A 25,847-nucleotide genomic window follows, 5' to 3' on the forward strand; every position below is an offset into this window, starting at 1 on the left:
GCCCCTGGCTCCTGAAGCTCCCATGAGCCTGGTCGGCGCCGGCCCTGCTCAGGCCAGTGGCGGAATCGCATCCACAAACGTATCTAGCTCTTTTTTGTACCCTATTATAGTCTTGGCCGTCACCACATCCCCTGGCAAAGAGTTCCACAGGCTGACTGTGCATTGTGTGAAGAAATACTTCCTTGTGTTTGTTTTCAATCTGCTGCCTAGTAATTTCATTTGGTGGCCCCTGGTTCTTGTGTTATGAGAAGGAGTAAATAACACTTCCTGATTCACTCTCTCCACACCAGTCATGATTGTATAGACCTCGATCCTATCCCCTCTTAGTCGTCTCTTTCCAAGCTGAAAAGTCCCCGTCTTATTCATCTCTCCTCATATGGAAGCCGTTCCAGACCCCTCATCATTTTTGTGGTCCTTTTCTGAACCTTTTCCAATTCCAATATCTCTTTTTTGAGATGAAACGACCACATCTACACCCAGTATTCAAGATGTGGGCGTACCATTGATTTATATAGAGGCAACATGATATTCTCTATCTTATTATCTATCCCTTTCTTAATGGTTCCCAACATTCTGTTTGATTTTTTGGCTGCTGCTGCACATTGAGTGGATGTTTTCAGAGAACTATCCACAGTGACTCCAAGGTCTCTTTCTTGAGTGGTAACAGCAAATTTAGACGCCATTATTTTAAATGCAGAGTTGGGATTATGTTTTCCAATGTGCATTACTTTGCATTTATCAACACTGAATTTCATCTGCCATTTTGTAGCCCAGTTACCCAGTTTTGTGAGATTCTTTTGTAGCTCTTCACAGTCTGCTTTGGATTTAACTATCTTGAGTAGTTTTGTATCGTCTGCAAATTTTGCCATCTCACTGTTTACCCCTTCTTCCAGATCATTTATGAATATGTTGAACAGGACTGGGCCCAGTACAGACCCTGGGGGTCACCACTATTTACCTCTCTCTATTCTGAGAACTGACCATTTATTCCTCCCCTTTGTTTCCTGTCTTTTAACCAATTACCAATCCCTGAGAGAAGTAGTAGTAGAGTAGATGTGCAGTCCAGGGAACAAGAAGGGCATCGCCCTGAGAGTGCAAACCCAGGCCTCCTTGGGAGCAGAATGGATAGTCTGCTGTTCTGTGTTGTTGCAAAGAGGTTGCAGGGAGGCGTGCCCCAGTGGCAGAAGACGGATTTGAGAGTGGGGTTGTGGAGTTCCCACTTGTGGTTGGCATAGAAAGAATGGCTGAGTTTGTCGGCCAGAAAGTTGCTAGTGCCTGGGAGATGTACGGCATGTGGGATGATTTGGTATCGGAGGCACCAGTTCCACAGGCAGACAGCTTCTGTACAAAGAGAGGGGGACCAGGCACCGCCCTGTTTGTTTATATAGATGAGTGGGGTCAAGTTGTCTGATAGGACTTGGACATGGTGGGAGTGGAGGAAGTCCAGTAAAGGCTTGGCAGGCCAGATGGACTGCTCAGAATGTGAGGCTGTTGATGTGCACCCATGCTTCTCGCATGGACCAGAGGCCCTGAGCTGTGCGGTCATTGAGGTGAGCATCCCAGCCCACTAAGGATGCGTCTGTGGTGAGGGTGGCAGGAGGTGTGAATGGCATGAACACTAGGACCATGGAGGGGTTGCACCATCAGGAGAGGGAGATCAGTATGTAAGAGGAGAGAACCAGCGGTTTGGTGAGAGAGTCTACCTGTGGACTGTAGACTGTGCGGGGGAGGATGTGGAACTGATAATGGGCATCACCTACCACAAAGCGGAGGAATTTGCGATGAGCAGAGGGGATGTCTATATGAAAGTATGCATCTTTCATATCAAGAATCGTGAACCAGGCTCCATGGGGGAAGCACGGGGTAATAAGAGGGAGAGTGAGCACCCGGAAACGAAAGTTGCGGATGAATTTGTTTAACTTTTCTACCCAGCAAGTCTAGTTTCTTGGCATTGCGATCTGGCGGGGTTGATATAAAGTGCTGCTGGAGGGCACGTGCAGTGGCAGCATTGATGACCAGAGACTTCAGCGGTGGATGGGTGAACAGAAAATCTGTGCCCTTGGAGGGCACAAAATAGCAGCGTTCTGCTCGCTTTGGTTTGGGGCATAAGAAGCTGGCATGTGCCACACAATCTGGGCCAGTTGTAAAATAGCCGAATGAATGGGCATGGCTGGGCGGGGGGGATCCTGGAGGTTGAAGAATGTCCAGGAATTGGTCTTGGGGGTCCTGAACATCCTCTACCAGGAGGTTGAGGGCCGTAGCCATGTGATGGAGCAGGGATTGATATTGTGCCTGATCATCTGGTGGGGAGAGGCAAACCGGGATAAGGGCATCTTCTGGTGATGTCGAAGCACCCATAGGCATGAGCGGTTCTGGCAATGCGGATGGGACTGTTGGTGCCGATGGACCTGGAGCGTCCAGAGGTTCATCCTGGAGGGTGGCCATATGCGCTGGAGATGCGTGGTCTGCGTGATGTGCACCGTGAGGATGGTAAAGGTCCCATGAGGGCCAATATGGCCACGAGTAGGGGGTCACCATGCATGGGTGGAGCCCATGGGTACTGAAACCAAGGGTCAGCAGCATGATTGTACTCATGGTACTGAGGGTCAGAACTATAGGAGCAATAAGGGGAGAGAGCTGTGTCTGGTTCAGAAGATCAGTCTAACTCCCACTGCTCCGGGAAGGGGGGAGCCGAAGGTGCAAGCGCGACCAGTGATGTCGGAGGACAGTCAACCAGGAGAAGGGACTTGGTCTTCGTCAGTGCTGGTGGAGAGGGACAGAGGATGGTGGTTCATCGGCCAGAGGAGGGAGCCTATCGCCTGCTGGTGGGCCGGAACATGGCGGAGTACCTATGAAGGTAACATAAGCACTGCTGTTGGTGTTTTAGGCAATAAGTGACCGGGAGTGCACTGGACTGGGAGCACCGAGTTCGACAGACCCAGCGGGGTCAATGCTGCCAGGAGTGACGAGGTGGGTCCCAGTGCCGGAATGGGTGGGGCTAGCTGAGAGCGGCGGCGGCGTTTAGAGCAATGCTTTGTGCGCGCTTTCTCTGAGGCCACTGCTGAAGTCAGAGCCAGGCCATCAGCTGTTGCGTGCAACTTCTGGCCCGACCGATCCGGCCGGGGGAGGAAATGCTGCATTTTGAGGTGGTCCCTGTACTGTGCTTCTTCTGCCTGCAGTGGGGCTTCGGCAGTGCTGGCGGTGCTGCACGGGGCCAGGGGGTGCTCGCCGTCTCTCTGGTGGTTCTCTTGGAGCTGAGTCTTGCTGCGCACATGGCCTCCGCCATGAGAAAACTGTGGAGCTGAAGCTGGTGAGCTGCCCAGGCAAATGGAGCAGCAAGAGACCGTGGGCTTTGCCCAGGCAGTACAGGCAGTGCGTGCGCTCATCACTCACTGAAAAGGAGTGAGGGCACAAGGCGCAATTCTTGAAGTCAACTTGATGAGGCATAATCCCCTGGCTGGGGAGAGGAGAGAAGCCCCTGAAGGGGAAAGTCCAACGAAGAACCTAACTAACTACGGACAAATGAATGGACAGCTAACTAAAACAAGGAAACGAGATCGAGTGAACGAGGCTGAACGCAGCACTCTCAGGTGACTCCGAGCACGGAGGGACAGGGTTCCAACTCTGGCCATGCAGCAGTAAGAGGGAGTTGGAGCAGTGTCAACCCACACAACCCCTGAAAACCTTGGACGCACCACATGGTCAACGCACGACACAGGTCAACAGACACGACTCTGAACAGTTCCAGCTCTGGCACACCCACACTTGGAATCCACACAGGGACCAGCACTAAAAGAAGAACCGTGTGCATAGTGGTCTGAGAGCCAAGCTATGTCATATTACCAGGTACAACCAGGGGAACGGTCTGAGCTCGGCGGACTCTGCATGATCACCTCTCATGAGGCTGGTCACCGGCCATCTGTTGCTGACCCACTTGAAGACCTCTCCAGACTTTTGGGGTAACAATTGGCTTGGGATGGTCTATAACCTATTGCATTTGTGTGTATGGGATGGAGACCGTGAAAATCTTCATGTGTTGTATTGCTCGTGCCAGCCATCTATCAGATGGACACACCGTGTCCCCATTGAGAGTAAAGTTACCTAGCGCTTTGGGTTCAGAAAAACCCTGGGTGACACAGCAAGCTGAACCCCTTCCCAAAGCCCATGTGGCTCCCCGCAATCGGCTCCCTCCCAGTGAGCTGAGCCTCCTCCCCAAGTGCATGCGGCTCCCCGCGGTGGGCTCAGGCTCCAGCAGGGGGAGCCACAGGCCACAACACTTATTCTCTGTGTCAAAATCAAGTTTTAAGGCAATCTAAGGATTTTGGGGGGGTCTGATGATTTCAAATACTTGGAGGTGGCAAGACTCCCCCTGTAAAGTAGGGTAATGGGGCCCCTGGCTAAGGCAACCAGCAATTGTGACCCCGCTGGGTCTGCCCTGCATGAGAGGAGGTGTGATGGGGATCACTGGTGTTGTTATGCACCTGGCAGACCGCCCACCCCCCAACAAGCAGTGCCATCAGGAGCCTGTGCCCAGAGTGCTGTATGGGCTCTAGTGGGTAGGGCTCCTCTGTGGGGGCGGGGCCCAGCAGTGGCGCATGGGCAGTGGACGAGGCGTTGAGCTCAGACTGTGAGAACGATCTTTAATGAGCAAACAGAAACATATGGCATGTCTCTAAAACCAGCCAATACAGACTATCCAGCGGGGAAGGTGGCAGGCCCGGAACCAAGTCTCTGCCATGGGCCCGGGAGCCAGTGCCCCCGCCTGGCCGCTCCCACACCTCCGGGCCCGGGAGCCAACGCCCCTGCCCAGCCGCTCCCACACCTCCGGGCCTGGGAGCCAGTGCCACCGCCCGGCTGCTCCCACACCTACAGGTACCAGCTAGTGGAAAAAGTGCACAAGTTACATTTCACATTTCACGCTACCCCAAAGGAACATGGAGGAGAAACACAGGAGAAGTTGCTCGAGTCCACTGAGAACCGGCCCCAGGCCCCGGCTCAGGGTTGCTGCTTGTTCTTGTTCTGCCAGACACAGATGATTAAAGCACAGGAATGTGTAGCCTTGCGGCCAACACGGTTTAGCACCATTATGTGAGAGAGGCGTGGCTCGTGGCTGGGACTCCTGTGGCCAGCACACACTCGGGAGCTGGATTCCTTGCTACTTCCACTGATAGACAAGTTGGGTTTACTGTGGTGTCCGGACGCCCCAGTCCATGACCGCCTGGCTCAGCCTCTGCCCTACAAGCAGGGCTGAGCTCCGACCCGCAAGCAGCCAGGCCGGGAAGGAGTCGCTCCAGCCAAGCCCTGAGCCCCTGGAGTGGCAGCCGTCCAGGCAGAGACCCTGCTCATCTCAGCCAGGCCCAGCAGACAGCCATTAGGCCTCGGCTGCTCCTGGGTCTCCGCAGGAGGAAGGTGGCCACCGCAGCCAGGAAGACGTCCCCAGTGAGAGATGGCAGCCAGGCAGAAGATGAGGGGGCACTTGTGGGGCCTGCGTATCAGCAGCACAGTGGCTGGGGGGCCAGGGCCTCTGGAGGCTGTGACAGGTTCAGACAGCAGAGATGTCACATGGTTGGGGAAAGAACAATAAGCTCAAGGGGACCCCCCCATTCCCTAACAGCCAGCCTCTGGTTCAAGGGGATCTCCCACCTCCCAAAAGCCAGCCTCTGGCGTGGGGGGCCCCCACCCTCAACAGCAATCCTCTGTCACTGGGGGACCCCTACATCCCAACAGACAGCCTTTGGCTCCAGGGACACCCCCTGCCTCAACAGCCGGTCTCTGGCACCAGCAGATCCCCAACCCCAAAAGACATCCCCTGGCTCTAGGGATACCCCTAGCCCCCAACAGCCAGCCTCTGGCACCAGGGGACCCCCCGAACCCTCAACAGCCAGGCCTCTGGCACCAGGAGATCCCTTGCCCAACAGTGAGCCTGTGGCTCCAGGGACCCCCCCCCAGCCCCCAGCAGCCAGCCGCTGGCACCAGGAATCTCCCTGGCTCTTGGGCTGTGAGCTTCTTGGGACACGGACTGGCTGTGCTCTGGGGTGCCGGCTCTCACACACCCCGAGGGGGATCCCAGGGCTAGCAAGGGCTCCCATGGGGCTGGGAGAGGGCAGGGTTGGCTCAGAAGCTCCCCATCGCCCCCAGCCGGGTCTCAGGGCCAGTCTGATTTCTCTGCGATGGCCCCGCTGGCTGGTCTCTGGGGCGCAGGGGGTGTCCCCTCCCCGCCATGGCACCCCAGCTGATGGACTAGCCCAATGACACTGCTACAGGGAGGGTGGGAACAGGGCCAGCCCACTGGCCACCGCTCGGGGATGGGGACACATCAGTCTCAGGGAAGCTTGGATTTTCAAAAAGAACAGGAGGACTTGTGGCACCTTAGAGACTAATAATTTATTAGAGCATCAGCTTTCGTGGCTACAGCTCACTTCATCGGATGCATAGAATGGAACATAGAGTAAGAAGATATATATATATACACACATACAGAGAAGGTGGAAGTTGCCGTACAAACTGTAAGAGACTCATTAATTAAGCTGAGCTATTATCAGCAGGAGAAAAAAACTTTTGTCGTGATAATCAAGCCGGCCCATTTAGACAGTTGCCAAGAAGGTGTGAGGATACTTAACATGGGGAAATAGATTCAATATGTGTAATGACCCAGCCACTGCCAGTCTCTATTCAAACCCAAGTTAATGGTATCTAGTTTGCATATTAATTCAAGCTCAGCAGTTTCTTGTTGGAGTCTGTTTTTGAAGCTTTTCTCTTGCAAAATTGCCACCCTTAAATCTTTTACTGAGTGGCCAGAGAGGTTGAAGTGTTCTCCTACTGGTTTTTGAATGTTATGATTCCTGATGTCAGACTTGTGTCCATTTATTCTTTTACATAGAGACTATCCAGTTTGACCAATGTACATGGCAGAGGGGCATTGCTGGCACATGATGGCATATATCACATTGCTAGATGTGCAGGTGAACGAGCCCCTGATGGCATGGCTAATGTGATTAGGTCCTATGATGGTGTCACTTGACAGAGTTGGCATCGGGCTTTGTTGCAAGGATAGGTTCCTGGGTTAGTGGTTCTGGTGTGTGGTTGCTGGTGAGTATTTGCTTCAGATTGGGGGGCTGTCTGTGAGCAAGGACTGGCCTGTCTCCCAAGATCTGTGAGACTGGGAGTGGCTGGGTCATTACACAGATTGAATCTATTTCCCCATGTTAAGTATCCTCACACCTTCTGGTCAACTGTCTAAATGGGCCGGCTTGATTATCACAACAAAAGTTTTTTTCTCCTGCTGATAATAGCTCATCTTAATTAATGAGTCTCTTACAGTTTGTACGGCAACTTCCACCTTCTCTGTATGTATTTTTATATTTTCTTACTCTCTGTTCCATTCTATGCATCCGACGAAGTGAGCTGTAGCCCGCGAAAGCTGATGCTCTAATAAATGTGTTAGTCTCTAAGGTGCCACAAGTCCTCCTGTTCTTTTTGCAGATACTGACTAACACGGCTGCTACTCTGAAACCTTGGATTTTTCAAACTCCTGAACCTGGTTCAACTGGGAGGTGGCATCATTGGGCTTGTTCCCATGGCAACAGGGAGAGGAAGAGACATACCCGTTTCACCTGAGGAACTCAATGCTTTCCAAGGGGGCTCAATGCCATCACCCATCAAATGGAGCCCAGCCACGGACGGGAGTTGGTTTAGCATATCCCCACACAGGGATCTGTGTCTGTGTGTGTAGCACATCCCCACACAGGGATCTGTGCGGGGGGGCGGAAAGCAGATCCCCACACAGGGATCTGGGTGTGGGTGTGAGTGTGGGGGGGTAGCACATCTGGACATAGTCGGGGCCCTTGCTCTGTGTGTACCAGTGAGGGGGGCCTCAACCTCCTTTCAGAGTCTGCTGTCCATAGCACGGAGTCAGCAGCCTGGTGTGGGGGGTCCTGCGCCCTCTTCTCGCCATGGGCCCGGCCCTTCTCCCGCTTCTCCCCTAACGCTAATGACACAAACCACCTGGGATTATTTTCACGTGATGCACAAACAAGTCAAAACTCACTGATCCAAACCCAACGTGCAAACAGAAAAGGGAACGTAGAGGCCGCCCTCCCTCCCCCACCCGGCCTGGCCCGCACCAGCGCCCCACCTGCCCCATGCCGCAGGCAGCTTGCTGCTGGCTAGTGCTGCATGCAGTGGGCCCAGGAGCCCAGCTGTGCAGCCTGCAAAGCAAACGTTATCTCACAGAAAGGAGCTGCAGTCATGTGTGGATGCATGGCCATACTTTCAGGGCAGCCCCTACCATGGCCCACCCGCAGGAGGGCACGGCTTGCAGCCTCTTCCCAGTGGGCGCCACCGCCTGGCGGGACTGGATGGCAAACAGCCCTGCTGGACAGCACTGTGGTGTCCCGGTGCCCAGGGGCGGTTGGAGGAGGCACGGCCAGGTCTTCCAGTGGGGGTGGGGCCGGCAGGAGGAGTGGGGTGCTGCTGCTGCGTCCTTAGTTTGGGGACAGGTTGCTGGTTTTACCAAATGCCGCTAGACCTGCCTCCGGGGGGGAGCGAGAATCCGGGCCGAAGCTCGCTTTGGAACATGGTCATCGATCTGAGAACCTGCAAGGAGAGGGGCAGCAGGTCAGCAGGGTGGGGAAAGAGAGGGGGGAGATCCCTGCCCTGCTGGGGCCGCCGTCCGACACCGCTCCCACACCAACACCCGCGCCCACCCAGTCCAGGGACCCCACCCAGCACCCCTCCCACACAGACACCCCCGCCCACCCAGTCCAAGGCCCCGGACCAGTACCGCTTCCGTATCGACACCCCACCCACCCAGTGCAGGCCCTCCGCTCAGCACCCTTCCCATACCAACATCCCCGCTCACTCAGTCCAGGGCCCCTGCCCAACACCGTTCCCGTACCAACACCCCCACCCACCCAGTGCAGGCCCTCCGCTCAGCACCCTTCCCATACCAACACCCCTGCTCACCCAGTCCAGAACCCCTGCCCGGCACTGTTCCCACATGGATGCCCCCACTCACCCAATCCAGGGCCCTGCAGTCAGCACCACTCCCATCCTGACGCCCCTGCCCACCAAGTTCAGGGCCCTGGGCTGGCACCTCTCCCACACAGACGCCCCCACCCACCCAATCCAGGGCCCCGCGGCCAGTACTGCTCCCGTCCCAACGCCCCTGCCAAATCCTCCCCCACGTGGTCATGAGCTTTGCGCTGAGGTGGGCCATGGAGAGGGTGGGCACATGAAGCTGTTACCAAGCTCTTGCTTTCCTGGTGTCCCAGCTCAGAGCTGGCATCAATCCCTTTGAGGCATTAAGGGGAGAGAATGGGAATCTGGAGCAGCTCCCCTGGGCCCCATACTGCCCAGAGCTGGGCATGTGCCCATGCCATGCCAGGAGCTATGCCTACTCCAAAGAGCAGAGTCCCACTGGGCTTCATCTGGAAGGCTGGGGCAGAATCGGCAATGGAGCTCCCTGGGGCTATATCTGGGGTGGCCAGGCCTCTCCCATCACACCCAGCAAGGAAAGTGGGGGCTCAGGTCTGGCTCTGGCAACTTCCCTGGCGCAGGCAGTGTTAACAAAAACAGGGAGTTGGTCAAGGACATCCTCCTGGATACCCCCAAATGCCATGGTTCCACAAAGAAATTATGCTGGGGATAAAAACACCCAGAAATGTGGATGCAGTGCTAAAACAAATCTTGAGAAAGCTAGGAAATCCCAGCGTTGGAGGGCTTCCAGTGTAGTTGCATATTAGAAAAGGGCAAAAGGGACGGCCCGAGAAGTACAGCCTGGTTACCCTGATGTCGATCCTGAGTACAACAACAGCATGGTTAATTTCACTGGATTTCGCCATGACATTGGACTTAGTACCTCATGACAGTTTGGTTAAAAAACGTTGCACTATATGGAACGAGCAGATGGATTACAGACTGGCTGATTGACCAATCTCAGAATGGAGTTATTAATGGAGACCCATTGGTGAGCAGGGCTATTTCTAGCGAGGTTCCCCCACGATCAATTCTTGGTCCAACATGAGTTATTATTTTTATCACTGGCCAACACAGGACATAAATCTTCGCTAGTAAAGTTGGCAGGTGACATGCAGATGGGTGGGACAATAAATAACAAGGACAGGATCCTGCTACAGAGCGAGCCGAAGCACCTGGTTAAATGGTCACAATCCAAGAAGATGGGTTTTAATACAGCCAATGCCAGGAAGACCAAGAACGCAGATTCTATCTACAGGGTAGGGGAGACGGTCTTGGAAAGCAGCGACACCTCTACAGCCTAGAGCTGGAAGTGTAAATTCCAGCTCACAGAGATTTAGGCAGAGGACAGAGAAGAAGAGCCACAGGAGGCTGATGTGCCTGCATAAGGAGCTTTGTAGCTGTGTAAAAACCAGAAGGGACCTATACAGGAAATGGAAGGAGGGCACGGCCCCAAGGAAGGGTACACGGAAATAGCACAAGTGTAGGGACAAAGTCAGGAGAGCCAAGGCAAAGAATGAGTCGCAGCTGGCAAGCAATGTTAGAGACACCAGGAAGGGGTTCTACAAAGATGACAGACAAAACAGAAAGGGCAAGGACAGAGTGGGCCCGTGGCTCAGTGGAGGTGGTGAGCTGGTAACAGAAGATGACAGGAAGGCAGAGTTGCTCAATGCCGACTTTGCTTCAGTCTTTTCACAAAAAATGACATGTGACCGGACAACTAGCGAAGTTACTATAGACAATAAATGGGGAGGGCTGCAGATCGGGCTAAGTAAAGAACATGTCACAGATCTTCTGACCAAACTGAATGAATTCAAGTCAGCAGGGCTGGATGTGAGTCACCCCAGGGTGCTGAAGGAATTAGCTGAAGAAATCTCAGCACTACTGGGAATAATATTTACAAACTCATGGATAACAGGCGAGGTCCTGGAAGACTGGAGAAGGGCTATGGTAGGGCCAACGTAGGACCCTCTTTAACAAGGGTTGGAAAGGAGGAGCCAAGGAACTGTAGGCCAGTCACCGGACCTCGATGCCTTGGAAGCGACTAGAGCCATGTATAAAACATTCTATGTGCAAAACACCTGGAGGACGAAGGGATGATCGCTAGCAGCCAGCCTGGATTTACCAAGAACAACCCTGCCAAACCAGCTTGATTTCCTTCTTTGACAGGGTAACTGGTTTGGTGGATGGGGGAATGCAGCGGACATAATATACCTGGACTTCAGCCAGGCTTCTGACACAGCCACACAGGACAGTCTCATAAGTAAGCTGGAGAAATGCAGGCTCAACAGAACTCCCATTAAGTGGATGCATAATTGGTTAAACAACTGTGAACAAAGAGTAACTATTAATGGAATGATGTTGGATTGGAGGATGGTCTCCAGTGGGGTTCCACAGGGATCTGTTCTGGGCTAGGTGTTATTGAACATCTTTATTAATGCCCTGGATGTTGGAGGAGAGAGCGCACTGATCACGTGTGCAGATGACATAAAGCTGGGGGGAGTTGCAATGGAGGACAGAGCTAAAATCCACAGGGATCTTGATAACTTGGAGAACTGGGCTATAGACGCCAAAATGAAATTCAGCAAAGACAAATGGAAGGTGCTGCACGTAAAACCAAATACAGGATGGGGGATAACTGGCTTGGCAGCAGCACTGCTGAGAAGGATCTGGGAGTTCTGGTGGATCGCATCCTCAACATGAGTCAACCATGTGATGCTGTTGTGATGCAAAAAGAGCAACTGCAATTTTAGGTTGCTTTAAGAGAGGCATAGCAAGCAAGTCACTAGAAGTGCTAGTACCGCTCTACTTGGCCCTGGTTAGGCCTCAGCTCTAGTACTGTGTCCAGCTTTGGTCACCAATGTATAGATAGGATATAGAGAAACTAGAGAGGATCCAGAGGTGAGCGACAAAGACGATCAAAGGGATGGAATGCAAGCCATGTGAACAAAGGCTGAAGGAACTGGGTATGTTTACTTTGGAAAAGGGGATTAAGGGGGGACATGAGAGTGGTCTTCAGATACTGGAAAGGCTGCCATAAAAAAGATGGAGAAAAGTTGTTCTCTCTTGCTACAGGGGGCAGGACAAGAGGCCATGGGATCAAACTACAGGACAGCAGATTTAGATTAAAGCCCAGGAAAAACTCCCTAACTGTAAGAACAGTAGGACAGTGAAACAGACAACTGGGGAGGTCATGGAAGCTCCTTCACTGGGGGTTTTCAAAAGGAGGCTGGAGCCAACTGTCTGGGATGGGTTAGACACAACAAATCCTACGTCTTGGCAGGGTGTCAGAATAGATGCCCCTTGACGTCTCTACCAACCCTCCGGTTCTATGATCTAGATGTACCTGAGCTAGCACTGATCAAGTGAATGCGCTAAGAATAGCGTAGCCGCGGTGGTGTGAGCAGCAGGATGGTCTAGCCATCCGGAGTCCAGATTTGGCATCTCAGTTTGGTATGCTATACCTCCAGCTCCAAGTGTAGACATACCCAGAGACAGATTTAGGAATCATCAGAGATAATCACCTCAACATGAGCTGTCTGTGCACTGCTGTGGCAAAAGGCTCAAGGACCCCGGGATATATAAAAATGGGGCTATCACATACAAGTAGGAAAGCGATTAATAGATTCTGAGATCCCCAGGCCAGAAGGGACCATTGTGATCATCTGATCTGACTTCCTGCCTAGCATAGGCCAGAGACCGGCCCCACAATAACTCACAGAGCAGATCGTTTAAAATTACCAGTGATGGAGAATCCACCATGACCCATGGGAAATGGTTTCCGTGGTTAATTACTTGCCCTCTTAATAATTTACACCTTATTTCCAGCCTGAGTTTCTCTAGCTTCATCCTCCAGCCACTGGCTGGTGTTAGCCCTGTCTCTACTAGACTGAAGAGCCCCATACCAAGTATTTGTTCCCCAAGTCTACTGATCAAGTCACTCCTTAAGCTTTTCTTTGTTAAGCTAAAAAAAGACAATGCTCCTGGAGTCTCTCACAATCAGGCAGCTTTCCAATCCTCCAATCATTCTCATGGCTCTTCTCTGACCCCTCTCCAGTTTATCAACATCCTCCTTGACCAGTGGGCACAAGACCTGGACACGGGATTCCAGCAGTGGTCGCACCAGTGCCAAAGGTAAAAGAACCCTCTCGACCCCTACTCAAGATTTCTCTATTTATGCATCCCTGTTTATGATCTTGTCAGGGCACTGAGATAGGGAGCTGCAGATGCAGGCCAGGCCCATTGTGGGGCCAAAGCAATAGAGCGACGGCTGATTCACGCCCCTGGGGATCTGGCCCATTGACTCAGCAGAGCAACGATTGATTGACGCCTGCTGGGGTCTGGCCCATTGACTCAGCAGAGCGACGGCTGATTGACGCCCGCTGGGGTCTGGCCCATTGACTCAGCAGAGCGACGGCTGATTGACGCCCGCTGGGGTCTGGCCCATTGACTCAGCAGAGCGACGGCTGATTGACGCCCACTGGGGCTCTCCCCATACAGTGGAATTGTTAGTGTGTAAAAAGCTTCTGCCTGCTCCTTTGCCAGCCCCTCAGACCTGAGATCGCTGTGCCAGTCACTGGTGTTTCCTTCCTGCCCTCGCTGGGTGCAGCCTGTTTATCCCACACTGGCTGGGCTTGCCCTGGCATTGCTAGCGCATCACAGACCCTGTCAGGGCCGAGGCCCGGGAGAACCTGGTCCCTCTCCCTTCTGCAGCCCCCTGCCCGCTCCAGCTCCCCCCACCACACTTGAGCCAGCTCCCAGCTGGTTGCCACGGGCCCGAGCCAGGACCTTTCCTTGAGGCTAATTCCTTCCCCAAACTTTTCTGAGATCAAGGAGGTAGCATCAATATTTGCAGGGACTGCCTCGGGACACCAGATGGCTGTGCTGGGGCATATCTGGTTAGTCTCTGTATTCAGAGTAAGCACTTTAGAATTTATTGTGGGGTTTGGGGTATTTCTAAGATTTGGACAATTTGGGCCCCTCCACGCTGGCGTCACATATTGGTTTCCCCAAGGGTCAGAGTTTTATACACTGGGCTAGTTTTACTCTCACACCTTCCCCTCTTTTAAACTGTGGTGCCAAGTGATTCCTTCTCCTGGAGGGCTTACGCTTTTCACAATTTCCATTCTCACATATTCACCAGTGATTCCCGCAGAAATCTTGGGACTATCACACACACTCCAAGGTGGACAGAAACTCCCCATAGCTCAGGCTCTTTATAAAATGAGCAGACTCTAGCCCAGTCTCTGTGGTTGGGCGCAGATGGAAACCCAGACTGCAGATTCTTTGATTCTTCCAGGTCTTGGAGTTGAAATGTGGCAGTTTTCTTCTGTCTCTGGTGGGCTTTTTCTTCAGTTTCCAGCTCTTGCTTTTGCTCCAGGTGAGCAGCTTTGCCCCTTCCTCAGTTAACGCTGTTTTCTTGTTACCCAAACGCCAGCCAGCTTCACTTCATTGTCAACCTTTATTTGTAATCGGATCCTGTCCACACTGGCCTCTGCTGTTTGATCACAGCGCATGTGCAAACCTCTCACTTCTGAGCTGAGCCGTCCCCTCAAAGGGCCATTCTTCTTTCTTCACATATCTGTATACGTTTCTTTCAGCATATGACTCTGCTTCACCCACTCTCAGTGTTCTCTAACCCTTAAAACTCTCAACAGCACATTTTAAACTCGGAGATTCGTGGGGCCCTGGTCCAAAGCCCAGCGTATCCTAACCAGGCATTGTTTTCCACAGGAATTGAAATGGGGGGGGGGGGGGGGGGGGAAAGGACCAATGAGAGGTGAGACCGTGAGGCTGAAGGTGGGCTGTATGGCACCACAGTAACAACTGAAAAATGTTTCACGACTATTTCATTAGATTTAACTCATGTTTTTAAATCATCACACAAATTAAAGTTGGCTACACAAGCCTATTATGAAGCACGACATCTACATCCTTCTTGATTTCTTCTTGTAATTTTGCACAACTGTGTTAATGAACTTCTCGAATGCAGTGTGTTCATTTTTGGTGGCTTCTTATGTGTCCGGTACTTCCAGTCCTTCATGACATGCTCATGATCAAGCAGAAGACGACTTCTTTCAGAACACAAAATTCTATTCAATGAGGAAAAAGAATGCTCAACAGTAGCTGCTGTGACTGGGAGTAGAAAGATGTATACCTACTTCTTTCATCCCAGGAAACACAGCACAAAAATTGGGTCAAACCACTAGTGATGATAAAGAAGAAGTTGAAGTCAAATCATTCATTCATCGTATGATATTCCGCTCTGTGTTCAAATTCTCTATTTTGCCCTGGTCACATGGCAGCCCCATTGCTGGTAGTGCTTCACTCCGCTCAACTGTCAGCGTTTTATAAGACAGGCATCTGTAAAAGCTACCTAGAGATTGGCAGAATCCAGAAGTAGTTGTTATTGTAAAGATGTAAGAATCAAGTCTGTGTACTTACTTTTTCAGTTGTCTTAACAAACGCTTTTTTTCCTCTTCATTTAAGGAGTCAATAAAAGTGCCCTAATTAGTCACTTCTGAACTGAAGTCTTTGCTTCTTTCAGTACGTTTTCAATGGATATCTCTGATTGATCCAAGTGTAGCTTCCATTACTGGACAGAGATCTGCTACTGTTGGAGCAGATGCCTGGATGACATTGTTTAATGACCCAAGTGGTTTCAACAGTAGACTTACAAGAGAGAATGGCGATTGTGTTCTCTGAACTTAGTAGCAAAAGTAGTTCACCAGCCTCACTACTTAGATCTGCTCCATCTTGGTAGATACTTTCCAAAGCCAATAATAATGGTTGCAGTAGTTTTACGTATCAGGGGGTAGCCATGTTAGTCTGTATGCACAAAAACAACAAGGAGTCCAGTGGCACCTTAAAGACTAACAGATTTATTTGGGCATAAGCTTTTGTGGGTAAAAAACCCACTTCTTCAGATGCATGGAGTGAAAATTACAGATGCAGGCATTATTATACATGATGAGAAGGGAGCTACCTTACAAGTGGAGAACCAGTGTTGACAAGGCCAATTCAATCAGGGTGGATCTAGTCCACTCCCAATAAATGATGAGGAGGTGTCAATACCAAGAGGGGGAAAGTAGCTTTTGTAGTGAGGCAGTAGTAATTTTAAGACAACAGCCAGGGATCGCTCATGAGAAAGCCAGTGGATTTTCCCAGGTTGGACTAATTTGAACTTCCGTCCCAGTGTATCTTCTATGTTTTCCAAGATGCTCAGTCCTTTTGGACTCTTGCTGAAAAAAAGAGTAGAATGAAGACATTACATTTATAGCTTTTTAAACGTCTTTTGAAGATTCTGCAGCTCGTACTAGCGCTAGTTGGAGTAGATGGCCTCTGCAATGTGTATAGAGAGACGAGGGTTACACTTTTCTCTGAGCAAAGCTTGTACTCCACTATGTCTTCCAGAGAACTTTGCAGTTCCATCAAATGCACAAGCAGCCATCTCTTTGGGGTTCAATTTATAAGCATTTAACTCTTCTAAGACGTGGGTTGTCAGAGATGCAGCCGATGTGTCTTCTATAACCTGAACAGCTGGAAATTCATACACTGGCCTACCAATGACATCAAGATAACATGCAGTGACTTAATACTTGATGCCCATTTGCATCGGTGCATTCATCAGCCATGTAGGCACATTTTCTGAATGCGGTGAGAGAGGTCTTCACCTTGTCACTGCTGGGTCTTTCACTGTTGCACCTAAATGCTTCTAACCAGTCAGTTGAGTTTCTTGCAGAAAGACAGTGAGCATTTGCTTGTCTTGCTCAGAACCAGTGTCCAACTTCAGGATGAACAAATGACAATGCCCTTAACATTGGCCTCCAGTTTGTAGTGTGTGGTATCTCTTGCTTAAATAGAAAGTATGATGTGACAGCCATGTTTGAATAAACCGTGTCTCCAGCATTTTTAACAGCCTCGTTAAGTACTTCTAAAATTGGCTTTGACAATGACTGGCTTATAAGGCTTTCTGCATGTCAATGCAGTCCAGAGGATTGGTGTTTTGCAGCCTTTTCACATAGTTTGTCAGAACTGGCTTTACTGATCTGTCTGGCAAACCAAGTTCCTCCACTTTTATTATATAAATCCAGGAATGCCCACATCTTGAATCCTGTGTGCAGTTCTAGTTGCCCCATCTCAAAAAAGATAGACTGGAGTTGGAAAAGGTACAGAGAAGGGCAACAAAATGAACAGCTTCCGTATGAGGAGAGATTAAAAAGACTAGGACTTTTCAGTGTGGAAAAGAGAGGACTAAGAGGGGATATGCTACAGATCTATAAAATCTTGACTCTTGTGGAGAGAGTGAATAAGCTCCTTCACGTAACACAAGAACTAGGGGTCACCAAATGAAATTAAAAGGCAGCAGGTTGAAAACAAACAGAAGGAAGTATTTCTTCACACAACGCACAGTCAACCTGTGGAACTCCTTGCCAGAGGATGTTGTGAAGGCCAAGACTATAACACGGTTCAGAAAAGAACTAGAACTTCATAGACGATAGGTACATCGATGGCGCTTAGCCAGGATGGGCAGGAATGCAACACCATGCTCTGAGAGCCTCTGCTTGCCAGAAGCTGGGAGTGGACATCAGAGGATGGATCACTTGATAATTGCCTTGTTCTGTTAATTCCCTTTGAAGCACCTGGCCTTGGCCACTGTCAGAAGACAGGGTTAGATGGACCATTCGTCTGACCCAATATGGCCATTCTTATGTTATGTAAAAATTAATTATAATATAATAAAAATGTTTAGTACAGAAACTCCCCAAGATAATGCCTCTCGAGATAGCAACAATGTGAGATAATGACTTTAGCAAATAATGCGTTTTTAAAAAAAATCCTGGCCGATTAGGAAATGTATATTTATATAAGTTTATTAGTCACAAATCTAGCATTCTGGAGCAAAGTCACTAAAACGTAGGTAGCCCTTTAACGTGCCCCTCCCTTCTCCCTCCACTGCACCCCCCTCAGAGTTGTCGTCATTGGTCACTGCGGACCCAGAGTTCAGAGGTGCTTTCGCAGGAGTTCACCTCCCACCCTGGAGGGTATAGGGGAGAAGGCACCTTGCTCGTTCCTCCAACTGCTTGCCACTCGCTCCGGCTGCTGTTTGTCGTGCCACCATTCATTCCAGTGCCGATGGCCCTGCACCATCACCTTCTGCTGCCACCTGCCACTGTGACCTCCGTGAGTCGGTCTCTTCCACCCAGCTCTCAGTGATTTCAGCTCTCAGGGGAAACCTCACAGTGGTGCAGGCTGGGCCGTTCCTTCCACAGAAACACTGTCCTGCAGCAGGTCTAAGCACTTAGACCTGATTATCAGTGATTTCAGCGCTAGTGACCACTTAACAAACCAAAAAAGACTCTCAATGGAGCCTAATAAGCTCTACTGTTAAACAGGAGAGAGGGGCAGGTCCAGTAGTGCCTGTGACTCTTAGGTAGAGCCCACCCCACCATGCAAAACCCCTGTCCCGTCCCTGCCCCCCCTCTCCACTGGGATCTGCCATCCGACCCCCTTGCTGAGCGAGCGCAGTTCAGTTGCGGGTGACCAGGGCTTAATTTGTAAGGAAAGAGGTGCCGGGGCTCAAGCAAGTTTGTTACTTTCATAACGGATGTGGCAAACCCAGGGCTCTGAACTGCCAAACCTGGAGGTGCTGGGGCTGAGCCCTGGCGAAAATTACGCACCGAGGGCGACCTCCTCAGTCCGGTGGGCAGGCAGGGGGGCGGGCGAGGTGCAGGTCTGCTGCCCTCTACTCCGGCAATGAGGAGAACAAGGATTTCATGACCCCCGCATTCAATGCTACAGTCATTCGTGACCCAGCACCATCCAAAATTAATCCCTTGGGCAGCACAGCTCTGGCTGCTGGATACCTCGGCAGAGTAGGTGAGTTCATGTAAATATGGCCTGGTCCTGAAGCCTCCCCCCACCCCGGCTCACCATGAGCTGTCAGGGCAGAGCTCAGTCAGCCCTGGCTTACAAATCATCATTTTAAATTATAAGATTGGCCAGCATCACCGACATCAATGTGCTGCCATTGTCAGCAAAAACGACAGCTGTGTGAGGAAGCCAGGCTTTGTTCAGACTTTTCAGACCCATTACACTTTTCCAGGTACACGTATTTTATCATACACTGTATCTGCTTTTAAAATGTGTATTAATGTTTCAGTTTCAATTCAAATTTCCAACCAATGACAAAACTGGCAACACTGACATAGCTAGTTGACCATTGGAGGGTGTTGGGGAAATTGTGGGGGGTTTACACCCCCACGGGGGAGGGGTGTAAGGAAATCCCTCTCAGACTCGCCAAGTGTCTGGTGAACAATGGCCAAGCCCCCAGTTAATTGCCCAGTGCTTGCTTTGCTGAGACTCAGCCACACAACCCATGAAAACTCCCACCAATCCTCACCGGCCAGCCTCTGCGACAGGAGCACGGGCACGCAACAGACAGACACAGGAATAGCAGCATTGCCAGGCTGGCTCAGAACGAGAACTGGAAGCCAGGACTCCTGGCTTCTCCCTGTTCTGCCAAGAACAGGAGGCCTGACCTCAGGCACTGCCAGAAGCTCTGCAGGGCAGGGGTGTGTCTGCAGCACCCAGGGCGAGTGGCCACAGGTCCTGGTTGGGACCCATGGGCACCCCCACAGTACAAATGAACACACTGCCTCAGTTTCCCCACCTGTGCAGCAAGGCTGACATCTGAATGGCCTCCGGTAGTGCTCGCAGTGTGTGGACGGAGCCGGCAGTGCTGTGTCTGGCTAGGCAGCGGGCTCGGCATAGGGGGCAGCAGGGAGTGGCTCGTCCACATGCCACTTGTGGGCTGGTAGAACAGGGAGATGGGGCTGGTGGGGAGAGCCTGCCGGAGCACCCTGGATCGGGGCAGCCCATGCAGGGCCTGGTGCGTGTCCCCCACGCTGTGTCCCTGCTTGAGAGATCCCCCGCCATGGCTGAGAAAATGGCCAATGAACACTGCTGGGCACCTGTCTGTGACATTGACATGTGGCCTCCCTCTACCTGGTCGACTCAGGCACCGAACCGCCGGCAGCCAGACCTGGAGCGAGAGGCCCACGTACCCTGACCTGTCCTGCTCTCAGCCAACCAGCCCTCACTTGCTCAGACAGGAGGGACGGCGCTCTCGCTCGGGTCCCCCCTCCAGGGGGCGCTAACACATGCTCCGGCCCCGCTCTTACCGGATAGGCTGAAGCCGGACTCGTGAAGGTCCCTCATGCCCCCATGTCGAGTGGCAGGTCGGGTGGGGGTATCTGCAAGTGGAGTCCCCGTCTCCTTTTTCCCAGCATGCACAACCACAGCCACGTCCCCCAGGTAGGGGGTGCGCTCCACGCCCCTAAACTTTAAACTCTAATGGAGGGAGAAAAGAAACACCCATGAGCGCTGGCCGCACAGCTAGAGCCCCACCCTGTCCCTACACTGCCCGATCCCCGTGGCCGGCCCTGCCTTGTCCCTACGCTGCCAGATCCCCGTGGCCTCTATGCTGCTTGAGCCCCATGGCCGGCCTGGCACCGCCTGACTGGACCTTAGGCTACCCACTGTGGCTGGCCCTGGGGGACAGCAGCCAGCAGCCCAGTGGCTGCATGAGGGCCTTGCCCCACCAGGACAGATTCTGCCCTTGAGATGTGGAGTACCAGGCTGGGGAGTCTGGATGATCTGGGGCCTGGACGTGGAGCAGGGCTGAGATGGGATCCCCCACTAATATGGGGCTGGACTGGCCTGTGACTGAGCTTGCTCCCCGACCCTGCCCAGCTCCTGCCCCTGCCCTGGGGGTCAGTTCGGGGGGAAAAGTCAGCTGAAAGTGGGGGACGGATGCTGGGTTTCTCAGGACACTCCAGCCTCATCACTGCAGCTTCCCCAGCTGGGACACTGAACTTCCAGAGGCATCATCCACTGATGCCCTGAAAGTCTGGTACAGGCCCTGCTAGCCAGGATGGGCAGGGACGGTGTCCCTAGCCGCTGTTTGCCAGGAGCTGGGAACGAGTGACAGGGGATGGATCACTGGGTGATTCCCTGTTCTGTTCATTCCCTCTGGGGCACCTGCATTAGCCACAGTCTCTGGGGAGACTGCATGAGGAAGGGGTGCAGTGTGGGGAAGGGGTGCACTGTGGAAGTTATGCATGGGGAAGGGGTGCAGCATGGGGTGAAAGGTGCAGTGTGGAGTGGGGATACAGCATTGAGAAGGGATTCAGTGTGGGGGTAGGGAGTGCAGCAAGGGATAGGGGTGCAATGTGGGGGTGCAGCATGGGGAAGGAGTGCAGTGAGCAAGTACAGGGAACAACATGGGAGAAGGGTTCAGTGTGGGGAAGTGGTGCAGTGCAGGGATATGGCATGAGGAAGGGATGCAGCATGAGGGTAGGGGGTGTAGCATGGGAATAGGGGTGCATGTATGTGGGGGTACAGCGTGGGGAAGGGCAGGGGTAGGGGGTACAGCATGGGGAAGGGGTGCAGCATGGGGCTAGGGGATGTAGCATGGGGGTGGGGGGTGCAGTGTGCATGGGGATACAGCATTGAGAAGGGGTTCAGGGTGGAGGTAGGGAGAGCAGCATGGGATAGGGGTACAATACAGGGGTGCAGCATATGGAAGAGGGCAGTGTGGGCGTACTGCATGGGGAAAAGGGCAGTGTGGGGATAGGGGATACAGCATGGGGAAGGGGTGCAGTGCAGGGGTACTGCATGGGGAAGGGGTGCAGTATGGGGGTAGGGGGTACAGCATGGGGAAGGGGTGCCGAGTGGGTGTACTGCATGGGGAAAAGGGCAGTGTGGGGATGGGGGTACAGAATGGGGAAGGGGTGCAGTGCAGGGGTACTGCATGGGGAAGGGGTGCAGTATGGGGGTAGGGGGTACAGCATGAGGAAGGGGTGCAGAGTGGGCGTACTGCATGGGGAAAAGGGCAGTGTGGGGATGGGGGTACAGCATGGGGAAGGGGTCAAGTGCAGGGGTACTGCACGGGGAAGGGGTGCAGTATGGGGGTAGGGGGTACAGCATGGGGAAGGGGTGCAGTGCGGGGCAGGGTCTCTGCTATTGCATCCCCCCTTCCTCCCCACTCAGGCCTGGCTCCACCTGAAGGGAGCACAGAGCTGGGGCGCTTGATAAACCCCAGGCCAAGAGAGAGCGGGGTGTGTCCCCCTAAGGCCTGTAGCGCACTGCCCCCTGCTGGCACACCGCCGCACTGCACCAATGCAAAGCAGATCCACCCCCTGCCCCGTCTCTCCAGTGCAACCCCCCACCCCCACCCTTGTAAGCAAGTAACCGCAGGCATTAAAGATCAGCCTATGCAGACAAGCGATGCCCCCTAGTGCCATGCATGGATCATGCACAGACAGCAGCAAGCCCCAGCGGCCACAGCAGCGGGCTGGGAACCAGAACTCCAGGGTCAAACCCTGGTTCTGTGTGGCCTCGGGCAGGTCCCTCCCCACTCCATGCCTCAGACTCCCATCTGTCTAATGGGGAGGTAACACCACTGCCCACGGTGGGGTGCCCCCTGCTGCCCAGGGGATGCCACCGCCCTGGCACAAGTACGGTGAAAGCTCAGGCTGCCGCAGGCGAGTGGGGAATCCTACAAAAGTGGAAAGAGGGACGAATTGCTAAGGGGGAGTATGAGAGAGCGGCACTGGCGTGTAGGGGCGAAGGCACCCGGTTACACCTAGCAAGGGACACACAGGGCAGTAAGAAGAGGGTCTATAGATACATTAAGAGCAAGAGGAAGGACAGTTAATAACTAACAACATCAAAAGGCTGTGATGTGTAATGCCTATTCTGTTTCAGTTGACACTAAAAGGTTAATGGTGACCAGATCCTCAACACAGCTAATATGAACCCCAAGGGGGAAGGAGCGCAAGCTGAAATGGGGAAAGAACAGGCTAAGACTAGTTAGAGAAGTTAGATGTATTCAAGTTGGCAAGGCCTGATGAAACTCAACCTTAGGGTACTAAGGAACGGGTGGAAACAATCTCGGGACCATTAGCAATTTTCTTTGAGAATTCCCGGAGGACGGGTGAGGTTTCAGAGGACTGAAGATGGGCAAACATAGGACTGTCTTTCAAAAGGAGAACAAGAAGGACCCAGGGAATTACAGACCAGTCAGCCTAACTTCAATACCTGGAAAGACACTGGAACAAATTATTCAATCAGTTTGTAAGCACCTAGAGGATAAGAGGGTTAGGAACAGCCAGCATGGATTTATCAAGATCAAATCCTGCCAAACCAAACTAATTTCCTTCTCTGACACAGTTATTAGCCTAGCGGATGGGGGAAGCTGTAGATATGTCTTGATTTTCATAAGGTTTTTGACACATTCCCACGGATGCGGTCTGGATGGAACTACCATAAACTGGGTGCACAACTGGTTGAAAGACCATACTCAAGGAGTAGTTATCAATGGTTCACTGTCCAACTGGGAGATCATATCTACTGGGATCCTGCCAAGGTCTTGTCACAATAAAATGCCTCCCCCTCCAACATGGGGGCCCCTGGGTCAGCACCAGCGCTGTATATTGCTAACGCCTTTATGTGCATTGGAAAGTATCTTGGGAAGGGTTGAAGGTGTGTGTGTGTGGAGTGGAAGATTCCTTTGCAGGTTACAAGAAGCTGAAGGGGGAGGACGGGACAAAGTAACGGGTTAACTCGACGCTCCATCTAGGCCCAAAGATAAGGAACAAAACTGCAGCCCAAGGCCAGCACATGCAAAAAAGCTCTCTGCTGCCAAACAGCCAGAAGCCTGTATCTCAACCCTGGCCAGCCATGAGAAAGGAGAACTGAGCCAGACAGAACTGAAGGGGTTGCAAAACTAGTAAGACTGCGAAGGTCAGTGAGTTGAAAAACAACAGTCTTGCGACCCTGAAACCAGAATGTTGTGGGGAAACTAAGGGAGCCGCGGAAGGCTGGTTCGGACTGGTACTGAGAGCACAGGGGATGAGGGTCCCTGGATGAAAATGCTCCCAGAAAAACCCAGGGCTTAAAACTCTCCCGACAGCTGAAGCAAGTCGGAGATTTACAACGGACTCTAGACGACCTGTGCACACGGCAGAACTCTCATCTACCCTCCCCCCACACTTTCTTCTTACTTTACACCCAGGCTTGGCCAGCCTTGGGTTGTGCGTGTGTAAGTATGAAAGTGGGTTCGGGCTTGGGCACTAACGCTTTCTTCCTCCCTCTGAGTGACGAGGGGCGCCCCCAGCACTCACCGCTGTGATTTGGTTAATAAAGCTTTAAAACTTAGTCATGTGGTGTGCTTTTTTCTGCTCCCCTAAAGACCCTGCAGCCTCAGCCTGATCACCTGAAGCCCCAGGCAGATTCGTAACATAAATCTGTCACAGTCTGTCCTGGGTCCGGTACCGTTCTGTATTTTCACTGATTTGGATAATGGAATGGAGCTGAGACTTATAAAATATGCGGATGACACCAAGCTGGGAGGTGCTGCAAGCACTTTGGAGGCAGGATCAGAATTCAAGATGCCCTTGACAAATTGAAGAATTGGTCTGAATTCAACAAGTTGTAATTCAATACAGATAAGTGCAACATACTTGAGTTAGGAAGTAAAAATCCAATGCACAAGTACAGTGGAGAATAAGTGGCAAAGTGGCAGTACTGGTAAAAAGGGTCTGGGGCGTTACAGTGGATCACAAATTGAATATGAGTCACCAATGTGATGCAGTTGCAAAAAAGGCTAGTATTCGGGGTCACAGACCCATAGGGTCAGGCTATGGCCCGGCTTTGGAACAGTCTCTGGGAGGAGCCCTTCAGTGGGCCATATCCCCTACAGGTCCCACTATTCCTCCAAGGTAAGCCACATGGCTTCATCGCCTCTTTAGACTGGACCTGTGGGGTGCAGCTCCCCCCCCCGCTTCACCCCGGGAGCTCCAGGCAGCGAGTCCAGCTGGGACAGACCCTGGGGGAGATGTGTCCTCTCCTCAGAGATCAGTGCCCCTCGCCCAGTGTCTGCAGGGACACTCACCCAGTGCTGTGAAACCAGGCGGGTTTATTGGTCACCTGGCACACCCAGGCAGCCCCTCGGGTGGCCCAGAGAACTGACGGTTACAGCCCAGCCTGGGCAGCCAGCGCCCAGACCAGCTGGAGTGGCCTCCTTGGTTCAAGCTCTCTGTCTGTCTGTTTGCTGTCTGACCTTGGTCAGACTCCAGATGCGAGCCCTGCCCCCAACACCTTCCAGCCCCCAGCTCTTAACCCCCCCCATACACACACACACCTCCCCAGTCCATTGTTCTCAGCTGGGGACATTGTCCAGCCTCACTGCTGAGCGGTGGGGAAATCCATTTGCCTCTGGGGACAGTGTGGGGAGGTTTCAATGTCTTGGCAATTGGATTTACCATTGTCTTCTTGAATCTGCACCCAGACTGCTTGGTGACACCCCCAGCTGTGTCTCTTAGCCTGCCCTGAGAGCAACTGCTCCCTTTCCACCCACTGGGTAACAATGCTGCATAGAGGGGAAACTGAGCTCCACACAGGATCCATTAAAATAGTGCAAAATATTCACACTTTGTCCCAGGTGTCTGAACAGAAATGTTGAAGGTAAGACATGGGAGGTCACTGTTCCACTGTGTTTTTTCTGACCAGATAACAAGTGTGAAAAATCGGGACGGGGGCGGGGGGAGGTTAATAGGAGCCTATATAAGAAAAAGCCCCAAATATCGGGACTGTCCCTATCAAATCGGGACATCTGGTCACCCTAGCGGTGTTCAGCACTGGGGGGGTCTCAGCTGGAGCCCTGGGTCTAATTCTTATTGTCACACTTTAGGAAAGATGTGGACAAACCCAGGAGAGTTCAGAGAAGAGCAACAGAACTTCTGAAAGGTTTAGAAAACCTGATTGTGAGGAACGGTTACAAAGCCTGGACCTGTTTAGTCTTGAGA

The 25,847-nt window shown here is 52.3% G+C and overlaps 1 protein-coding gene across 2 annotated transcripts in view; it reads right to left on the minus strand.

Annotated features, from left to right (window-relative positions):
* Positions 1-4,620: 4,620 nt before the first annotated feature.
* DPYSL5 (dihydropyrimidinase like 5) overlaps positions 4,621-25,847 on the minus strand; it is a 96,793-nt gene continuing 75,566 nt past the window's right edge. The window contains exons 12-13 of one of the 2 annotated variants that reach the window (XM_038396903.2): positions 20,160-20,328; positions 4,621-8,595 (exon numbers count right to left, since the gene is read on the minus strand). In XM_038396903.2, the coding sequence (XP_038252831.1) occupies positions 8,522-8,595; positions 20,160-20,328 (243 nt within the window). In that variant the 3' untranslated portion in view covers positions 4,621-8,521. The remainder of the gene's footprint in view (positions 8,596-20,159; positions 20,329-25,847) is intronic. The other variant, XM_038396905.2, reaches the window with a different exon arrangement.

This window comes from Dermochelys coriacea, chromosome 3 (genome assembly GCF_009764565.3).
Source record: "Dermochelys coriacea isolate rDerCor1 chromosome 3, rDerCor1.pri.v4, whole genome shotgun sequence".
NCBI lineage: Eukaryota > Metazoa > Chordata > Testudines > Dermochelyidae > Dermochelys > Dermochelys coriacea.